This window comes from Nelumbo nucifera, chromosome 1 (genome assembly GCF_055504915.1).
Source record: "Nelumbo nucifera cultivar China Antique chromosome 1, China Antique-T2T, whole genome shotgun sequence".
Lineage (NCBI taxonomy): Eukaryota > Viridiplantae > Streptophyta > Magnoliopsida > Proteales > Nelumbonaceae > Nelumbo > Nelumbo nucifera.
In genome coordinates, this window is record NC_142649.1 from 19,494,782 (window position 1) to 19,505,576 (window position 10,795).

At 39.7% G+C, this 10,795-nt stretch overlaps 1 protein-coding gene and 1 pseudogene across 1 annotated transcript; both read left to right on the forward strand.

The window, feature by feature from the left end:
* The first annotated feature begins 297 nt into the window (after positions 1–297).
* LOC104612094 (uncharacterized) lies at positions 298–3,187 on the forward strand. Its single transcript, XM_010279409.3, has one exon. It carries the CDS (start codon positions 485–487, stop codon positions 2,978–2,980), a length of 2,496 nt encoding a protein of 831 aa, XP_010277711.1. The 5' UTR covers positions 298–484; the 3' UTR covers positions 2,981–3,187.
* A 5,190-nt stretch (positions 3,188–8,377) lies between these two features.
* LOC148802984 (zinc finger BED domain-containing protein RICESLEEPER 2-like) lies at positions 8,378–10,302 on the forward strand (annotated as a pseudogene).
* Positions 10,303–10,795: the final 493 nt, after the last annotated feature.

Here is a 10,795-nt window from a genome sequence, read left to right on the forward strand (position 1 = left end):
GATAAGAGTTAAAGAGAAAAGAAAACAATCCTTTTTTTCTGTGATGGTACAGTTTTCATGACACATATTTAAGTTTGGGTACTAAAGTGACAACTGACAAGCAAAGGTAGTAATTTGCTATTTATCTAAATAATATATATCTAACTGACGTGTCAAAGAATCTTAAGCTTCACGTGGTAACATGAGTGACGTGGCGGTGTTTTCCACCGGCCGATGGTCCCTTCTCTCCTTGTACCAAAGAGCGAGAGAGCCACCGAAGCATTTTTAAACGTCTGATATCGGAGAGATCTGAATCGATCTCATCCTGTAAGTTTAAAAGAGTGAGAGAGAGGAAGCTCTGGTCCATCTCTGGCCCCCCAACCCAAATTCCACAGCTTGTGCTCTCAAAGGGAGCCACGAGCCAGAGCGGAGTGGGTAAAAAGGGCATTCTCTCATTCTCAATATTATAAAGAAACCTCCCTTCCTCCTCCCTATCCCGATCTCCATGACCAAGAAGAGATACAGGAGGCCTCGTACTCGCTCACAAGTGGAAGACCTGCAGGAGCAGCAGCAGGAGGAAGACGAGGTCCAAAACCCTAAAATGGTGGAAGACGAATCGTCCCAACCATCTGAAAGTCAAAGCCCTAATCTCATAGGGGTTGGACAATCTCAATCCCCCGAAGGAGATCAGAACCCTCAAGTGATCGAAGAAGAACCGTCTCAACCATCTGAAGAAGATCAAAACCTTAAATCTGTCGAAGATGAACCAGCTCAACCATCTGAAGTCCAAAACCCTAAATTGGTCGAAGATCATCCATCTCGGCCTTCTGAAGACCAAAATCAAGAGGTTCAAGAAATTCAAGAGATCGAAGACCCGGAAGACCAGTCCAAAGAGAAGGATCACTTTGAAGAAATAGAAGACGATGAAGAGCAGCAACCACTGCATGAAGGAGAAGGAGGACAAGAAGAGGACGAAGAAGAACCAGAAGGTATGTCTATCTCTCCTACTCTTCCTCCTCCTCCTCTGGCGGAGGATATCACCATCCCAGACGTAGTCCAAGACAACCCAACTCACCCAGCTTCTAATGTTTCCCGGAAAGCCCCGAAGAAGAAGAAATCCTTTAAGAACCGAAAGCGACCTGCTTTCGAAAAGAAGCTTCAGACGCTCAAAGAAAATATGAAGCCCATCCCTTTTTCTCCGTGCAAAACCCTAGATTTCTCCAAACACGAGAAGCTTCTCAAGCGCCTAGGGTTATGGGACTTTGCTCACCTTGAACTGGATTGCGATATTCGAACCGATCTTCTAGCTCAGTTAGTCGTGAATTACAATCCTGCACAGCGTTGCAGTTTCGTGAATGAGTCGCGGATCAAGCTGAACCGGGCTGATCTTGGTCGAGCTTTGAAGCTTCCAGGGAAAAAGGATAAGACAAACTCTGCAGAAGCTTCTGAATCCGAACCTGAAGTGTTGTCTGAAGAGTCTATTTCGTTTATAGAAGAATTCGTGTCTAATTGGTTTATTCTTCATGAGGATACCTGGATATTGCCGGATGAGATTGTGACCTGGAATCGGCTTATCAGAGAGGGGCAGCCGCAGAAGGTTGATTGGGCCGGGTTGATCTGGTTTATGGTAGAGAAAGAGTTGCTGCAGGCTTCCGATTTAACCTTTTGTTATTATGCTCCACATTTGCAGTACTTGATGAAGTCTCAGAAGAAGGATCTATTTGAAGATGTTCCTAAAGAGGAAATAGATCCCAAAGAGGAGCAAGAGGAAGATGCCAAGGAGGAAGTTTTTATAAAGGAGGAAGGGGAGGGAGATGCTGCTGCTGAAATGAAGATGTGTAATTTGGATGATATTCAGGGCCAAGAATCGGATAAACAAGAGATAGAATTGACTCTGGGGCAGGGCAAAATTGAAATTGAGCAGCAGGCCAGAGATGAGGATCTAACGGATTTCCAAGAATGTAAGGGAGAAGAAGAACCTGGGCAGTGGCTTTTGGATGGAAAGAACAATGATGGCGAGCATTTTTTGCAGCGTTGTAATCTAAATGAAGTTGAGGCTTCAGAGTGTCAACGTGAAAATAAAGAAGAAAAAGAGATGGAAGAAGAAGACAGGTATGGTCTTTCATCGAAAGGCCATACATTAGAGCAGTTATCTTCCACGGAACTTATTCAAGCTATGGGGACAGCAAATGTTTATAATGGTGCACCTGTTAACCTTGTTGATCACTCTTCCGGGGACCTTCTTGCACCAAGGGCTGATCCTGCCATCCATCCTGGTGGCCCATCAATCTTCGGCAATTCATGCAAGAGAGAGATTAGTCACGAGGATGATGTACATCATCACACTTTTGGTGATCACCATAAACGGATGAGGAACAATGGCCCATGGGATAACAAGTCATTTGATTTTGATACGTGTATGGAACAAGCACAGAATTTGATTCATAAAGCTAGAATGATGCATGCAGCCAGAGAGCAGGCTTACATGAATGCTAATGTAGATCAGCAATTCTTAATCACCGAGCTTGAGAATCGGCAGCGCATTATTCAGGAATTGCAGAATTCCAAGATTTATGAACGTCAAAAAGGACAACTAGAGATATATCGGCTTGAGCGTGAGCTTTATGTCATGGACAATCTACTAAATGGTTATAAGAAGGCCTTGAAGGAAACTCGCCGAGCATTTGCAGAGTATAGAGAACGCTTTCCTCAACCTGAGGAACCACTTTACAAGGATGTTGGTGGGCCAGGTGGTGATGTTCTTACCTCCACCGAATTAGAAAAGCTACGCTTGGAGCGAGAAGAAGAAGAAAAGCTTAAACGTCTAATTGCTGAGCAACAGCTCAATGAATTCCAGGTTCAGTGGTATGGTACACTAGAACAGCATCTTGAAACGGTTCAATGTCTTGATAATAGGTTATTGGATTTGGAGAAGGAAGTGAAACTGCTTAAAGAAAAGCTAGTAAAGCGTAAGAGTGTACTTGAGTGTTCCGTTGAATGATTGTCAATCAATTAATTGACTCTAAATATTCCATTTTGACATTATTGACATGTAAGTGATTAGAAAATACAGTTATGTATTGTACTGGTTAATTAAGGTTCGTTTTCCTTTATGTTTTGTTGGCAAGTTGCTCATTACAAAATACAAACTTATGCAAGTAATGGTACTAATTTATCAATGAATCAGATCTGCTTGCTTTTGAGAACAGTTTTTCTTCCCCTACTTTTCTTTCAATGTCTATTAAGAGTGAATGTTCTTTAGGAATGCAAATACAAGTATGTACAATGCAATTACAAGGTTTTATACTGTACATGTACATACAAGGTTTTATACTGTACATATTTATATTTGTACGTGCTAGCTTCCTAAGTTGGATTTACTAGGTTCTATACTGAGACAAATTCTGTTCTTTAGTTCCATCAGACAAACTCTGTTCTTAAAGAGCTTATGCTGAAAGCTAATAAATAAGCTCTTGATATACACGGCACCTTGTCTCTCCCTCGTTTGCATTTATCTTTAAGTGAGACTGATAAACAACTTCTGTTTATTTGCCGGTAGTAAGGCTGTCAACACGTTCCTGAGTTCAGCATGTTTCACTTGATTGTTTTTCTTTAAAATTTTAATTTAACCAAAATTATCAGCATATTTTAAATAAATCCGAACAAGGGAAATCTTTTGCCTTTTGGAGCGAAAAGGCCAAAAGTAAACCTGAAAAATGTGATTGCTCTACATTTACTTATTTGCATTATTTTGTTGTTGAATGCTGACACTGATCCATTTTTCTTGGAACAAACATTACGCAAGTCCTGTCTATGCCTGAACTTCAATGGATGTCATGTATATTTGCTTTGTTCTTGTTAATGTTCAGAGAGTAATGCAAAAGAAGAGTTTTTTATCACTTAATGTTTTCTGGTTCAAGTTAATCATTCATTTCACCTGGGAATCAATTGTGGATGACATATTGTCCTAAGGTGGCTCAAAGGGGACTTAACATGAACAGAAAGATGATCCCTCTACGCGGCAAGTATGGCAGCCTCGTTAGACTGTCGATACGAGGGTTGGTGTTGTAAGTTGTAACAACCCCACTGGTTACCATGTATAACACCAAACATTTGTAGGGTTCTTGCAGGAAGAAACGTTGGAATTGTGTCTCCGGAACAGTAAGTCGGGTGATTTGAGTTTACTCTTGGACATGCTTATTTTCTATGTTACAGATAGGCATGGGATACGTCATACATGATATATGTTCACATGATAAAAAATAATCATGCCTGAGAGGGTAAATAACGCAAGCGAAGTTTATTTTAGAATGTTGACCAAGATTCAATTCATGTTTTTGAAAGTGCTTATACAGTAAGCATTTATTCAATATTTTTCTTCTAAAATTATCCCTAATTGAATTTTAAAATATCACTTCTGCCTTTCTCCATCGTCCTCTCCAACCGTTGGCGAAATTTCACCTTGGCCGAATCAAATTCTACAGTTATGTTATCCCAGTTGATCCTCTAACAGCTACAATCTTCTATGGGCTTCACGGTGTTGTGAGCCTTGTCAGGAGAGAGAGGCCTTGGGTCCTCTGGCTGGGATAGGTCAGGCCAGTCCAGACTGAACTTTGGGTCGGAATTCTGAATGAGCCCTGGCCAGAGAGAGAGAGATCATAATCATACGTATGACTTGTTCGTCTCGGCAAAGCTGTGTTACCGAGGTTGTCTTGCCACATCCACCAGGAGCACAAACACCAAGCATCTTCACACCATCTCGAAACAACTCCGACTTCAATTTTTCAAGAGGCTTCTCCAACCCAACAACAGCATCTGAGAGTCCGGGAACCGCTCATGACGTGGTGGTGGAGTTGGTAATTAGCTGTTCAATTCGAAAAATCGGCTTATAGATTCATTTAATTCAAGCAACCTCTTTGCATACTTGTACCTCCTCCACAAGTTCCAGCAGCGGATGCTTTGGCTTTTCTGGATTATCCTTTGTCCGTTCTCATAGTGTGCCGTCAATGTACCTGTATCCTCCGCCGGACCATCCCCCAACTCTTCATCCAATTGTTTTGACTGTTCAATCACTGGACCTAAATTTTCAAGCCTAGACGTACTGAAGTTATCTCTGAGTCGTTTTGAAGTTGATGCCTTTCTTTATTTCTTCTTTGGCTTCCTCTAAGCAACATAGCTGTGCTACAGACCCTAACAAATTCCATCCAAACCTCTCAGCCATCTGAAAACCCAAGTCGGAAGCCAGCAAATGTCTCTCTTCAGCAATGTCCCAGCACGCGTTTCTTTTGAGCGTTAATTTTCTGACCTTATATTACTCTTAGTTGACCTTATAATTAATTAATTTTCTGACATTTCCAAGCGTGTGGGACAGATATTTGTTGGTAGGAGAATCCAAAGCAATTTTTTTTTTTTTAATAATTACTTATTTTAACAACTAAAAATGTTGTTTGGTGACCTATTTGTCAAATCACTTGTTGGGTATTTTAAGCACTTATTGGGGTAGGAATATTTGGTGAAATACTTTTTTCACAAGTGGTTATTTTAACATAAATGACAATTTTAGCCCCTATTTCACCCACACATATAATCCTTCTATTAGAACCCCAAAAGCTTAATTGCCTCTTTAGTAGGAGGTAAGTAGTCAAAAAGGAACTAAGTTGTAAAGGTTAAACAAGAGGGCCCCATAACACATCACCTCTGTGCTTGTACTTAATACATCAATATAATATAAAGTGCCTCTTTATTAATTTGTGTGCTACCATGTTGCCTTGTGTTATTTTGTCTCATAAGCTTACTCGAAGGTGCCGCACGAGAACTCAATGATCAGTCCCATGACAGTTGATATCAGAGCAAGAGCTCTTAAACACATTGGACCATATTGATCGACCCTCATCTAACACAAACACAATGAAGAGCAACTAAGATATCGCCAATGAGATATCACTTAGGCTTTCCCAATCCCATGACACCGACATGGCACTGAACGATGAACCCCTCAAAGACCAATCCCCAAAGGGCAGAACCACTAAAAGAAGCAAGTGGGATAAGTTAGTCAATTAACTAGCAAGCATTGACATGAGTGTCCTATGTTGTGAGGCAAACATGGGTGAAATCCGGAATCAAATGGAAGAACTTCACCAAATCAACATGGAGACAGTTAAAAATTCCATGGTGGAATAGGAGGGCCATTTGGATAGTGCCCCTAGGGAGATCCATGGCACCTTGCCTTTAAGGCATGTTGGATAAATTTCAGGCTCAACTGGAGGAGATGAGGAACAAGATAACTCTCCTAAAAGGGCAATGGCTAACTCTACTCGCACCTCGTCTACCCCAACAACTATGCACATTAAGATACGCCAATCGACACCATACTCAGGTACTCAAGATTCCTAGGAGCTTGACAACTCGTGGCAACTAGATCAATATTTCTTTGCCACTGGAATCGAGGATGGCAAAAATCAGGTACGTACGACTGCCATGTATTTAATTGATATTGCAATGTTGTGGTGGTGTAGGTGTTGTCAAGACATTGAGCGTGGCTCACACACCCTTAACACCTGAGTTGACTTCAAGCATGAGATTAAGCGATAGTTATACCCTAAAAATGTGGAGTACCTAGCGTATAGAAGAAAGAAGAACTTTAGACATTAGGACTTGTTGCATGACTATGTCAAAGAATTTTCAGCCTTGATGCTTGAAATCTTTGATATGTATGACAATGATCTTTTGTTCAACTTCATGGACGAGACGGTCTCAAGCCTTGGGATAAGCTTGAGCTTCAATAGTGTGGGGTAAAGGACCTTGCAACAATTATGGACGTCGCCAAGCAACTAGTTAATCTAAGGACACCTAATGAGGAAGACCACAATCCAACCAACCCATGTACCATGAGCTTGAGCGGGGGAAACCAATAGTCGACTGCCACTTAGGAGAAACAAGTACACCTCAACAAGCCCAACAATTACCAACAAGTAAGGAAGCATAAGGAGTCCAAAAATCTTGAAATTACAAGTTCACCAGGAGACCCACAACTCATCACTCACTTTGTTTCAATTTCAATGACATGCATTGGACCAATAACTACTCCACAAAAAGAAAATCAATGCCTTCATTTTCAAGCTTAGTGATGATGAATAGAGTGATGAGGAGAAACCTGCATACATGCCAAGGGTGGGTTCCCTACAACTAGGAGTGTCAATGGACCGGTTTCGGGTTGGACACCGTCCAAATTGGAAGTGATATGGACGGTCCTAAAAATGATATGGATGCAGACCGGTCCAAACATGAATAGTCCATATATAATACAGACCGAATATGGACAAAACCTTTGAATCAAATGGTTCGTTCATTTGTTTGAAGTTCTCTCCCAAATTTTCTTCGAAGACCTAGCGCTCTACACCAGTACGCCTTCACTGCTCCCTCCGGCAATAGAACGAAGAAGAAGGTTTCTCTCCAGTGGTGGTATTCCTCGAACTCCGATAGTACTTCTGGCGGTGGTTTCTCTCCGGTTGTGGTGTTTCTCTTCGGCGATGGTATCTCTCCAGTTCTTTTCTCTCGTCTCTCTCTAGCGAATAGCGATGGTGACCATCATTCCGTCATTCTAGTGTTATTCGGCGACCGACAACACTCCCCAGTCTCTCCTGTGGTTATCTATCTCATCTCTTTCTCTCTCTTTATCCAGCGGTAGACTCCTTTCTCGTTCATGTATTTCCTCTCTCCTCTGTCATTCCAATCTCTCCTCTGTCATTCCAAACATTTTAGTTTTGTATTGTTTTTGGTTTAAGAGTAAGACTATAATATAAGAAAAAGTTATTGATCAATTTTTGGTTTTGGGTTCAGGAACTCTCCACTTGAGTCCCCCCAAATTTTCTGAGATAAAATAAGAAATAGTTATTTTTCCACAATGGAATTTCTAAGTGCAAATGGATGCTTCCTGAGCCATACTTTTGGTATTTGATTATACAGGCATTATGTGTTTTTGAGTATTAAGTATTTTTTTTTTGTTGATCTTATCACATTTTGCATATCTAGATACAATAGTTATTTTTATTATTTTAAGGTGTTAGCAGTAGCTGGAAGTCTGGAACCAGGCCTGTCATTTCATTCTGATCGTTTTGCATCTAATTCTTTTTTAGTTTCATCGATTAATTCAGTGGAACCAGGCATGCCATTATGGGGTCCTGCATGTATTGAAGAGGTTTAGAGTATATTTCATGATTTTTTTACCATCCTCCCTATTTTGTTTGTTTTGTTTAATCTCTTTCAAACTCATTGGAAATAGCTGAACTTATTTACTATTTATTGCTTATTAGTGATAAAGTCATAAGTGTTATCATATGAATCTCATTAGACTTTCTTGTTGTTCATGTTAGTGTGAAAATTAATTTATTTTTTTCTTAATGCATTAAGGTTGGATGAACCAAGTGCTGAAAATGCAAATGTGCCTGAAAACCCGAGTGGATCATCTATGGCATCTAGCTCTACTGGAAAGAGGGTTAGGTCCAAAGCATGGGAGCATTTTAAAAAAATAAAATTGGATTTTGGGGAGCAGAGAGCTATTTGTAAACATTGTGGAAAACAATATATAGGTGGAAGTTCTAAAGGAATGAGCCACCTTTTAGGGCATGTACCAAAATGTCCTAAATTAAAACAAATGGGCACAAGTGAACAAGAAGTTGTAGAAAACTTCAAATTTGACCAAGATAGGAGCTGAATGGACTTAGCAAAGATGATAATAAAGCATGGGCATCCTTTTAGTATAATTGAAGAAGAGTTTTTTTAGATATTTGTCAATAATCTTCAACCATTATTTAGGCTTGTTTCTCGAAATACAATAAAGAATGATGTCATGAAGATTTACTTGGATGAAAAGGAGAAGTTGTACAAATACTTTAATGGTTTGGACTGTAGGATTAGCTTAATCACCACCGATATGTGGACTTCAAAACAAAATTTGGGGTATTGTTGTTTAACAACACACTTTATAGATGATGAGTGGGAGCTGAAAAAGAAAATTATTGCATTTGTGGCGGTTGAGTGTCCGCATGATGGAAACACTTTGTATGAAGTCGTTATGGAGAGGTTGTTAACTTGGAACATTGATAAAAAAATATGCTCTATAATAGTTGACATTGCCTCTAACAATGATGTTATGGTTAGGGAGCTCAGGAATCAGCTTTGTGTTAAGGGGCTTCCATTGCATGGTGATCTTTTTCATGTGAGATGTGTTGTTCACAGCTTGAACCTTATTGTGCAAGATGGGTTGAGAGAAATATCACCATTGTTACATAAGATTCAAGAAAGTGCTAAATATGTAAGGCTGGCATCTTATAAGAATAAAAAATTTGACAATGCAAGAAGCCAAGCAAAAGTACAACATAAGAGAGGGGTGGTTTTTGATTGTCTAACTCGATGGAACTCCACATATGATATGTTGGACACGACTTTAGAGTTGAAGGAAGCATTTTGTCGACTAGCTGAGCTTGACCGTGACTACAAGAATCTACCATCTGATGAGGAATGGGAAATGGGGACAATAGTATGGGATTGTTTGCAACTCTTTTACATCTGCACAAAAAAAATCTCAAGTACAATTCTCCAACCTCAAATGTATTTTTCCCGATATTTGCACAATTAAGCTTTTGTTGCTTCAGTGTCTAGATAGTGAATATGGGTATATTTGTTCAATGGCAAATAAAATGAAGCAAAATTTTGATAAATATTGGGATGAATGTTCTTTGGTGCTTGCGATTGTCGTTGTTTCTTGATCCTAGATTTAAGATGGAGATTGTTACATATTACTATAATCTCATTTATGGAGAGACTACCGAGAGGCATGTTACAAGAGTTAAAGAGGCACTAAATGACCTATATTCAGAGTATGCGGATTTTGGTATAGAGGATAGGTCACTTGTAGACTCTAGTGTTGCATCTTAGCCATTGAGGATTTATGGTGTTGGAGATTTTTTGAGAGGTTTTGATCGGTGGTTGATTGAAGAGCATCCAAAATATTATCTAGGGACTCAAAAGTCAGAGTTGGATCTTTATTTTGAAGAAAAATTATTTCCTAGAGGTGAAGAACTTGATATTTTGATATTCTGGCGAGTTGATGGTCTCAAGTTTCCAAAACTCACTAGATTGGCACCAGATATTTTGGCAATTCCAGTATCCACTGTAGCATCCAAGGGAACATTCAGTACTAGGGGAAAAATAGTGGATCAGTTTTGTACTTCATTACTTCCAGAGACTATGAAGGCTTTGGTTTGTGGGTAAGACTGGTTAGAAGCTCCAATTACAAAAAGTAAGTTAAAAATTGGATCTTAAAGAGTTGTTATATTTCCTATATGTTTCTGTTTATTTATATGTTTTTTGTTTCTAATATGTCTTTTTGGTTGTGTATTATTATTTTTAGAAGCTCCAATTACAAAAAGACTGGTTAGAAGTTCCAATACAAGAAATCTGGTCTGATTCAAAGATTCAATCAATCCTACACTGCATATGCCTTGGGTCTCACCCTGGCGGCTGAGACAGGCCACCCGAACAGTTGGCAGCACACTAGTGTCAGCCTTGGCAGGACAAATCTCCCCAGACTTATCCAACGACTGTGAACATTCTAAACTAACACGAGTCTCATAAGTGTCCAGTTTAAGGGTATTACACAGAAACACACCACAGGATCATGAATCAAATATGTACTTTATTCATTTACAATAAAATCATAATGTACATCATTCTGATTGGAACTAAGGGCATACAACTGTCTAACATCATTGGGGGTAACACACTTTGGGAACCAACACTACCACCATCCAAATCC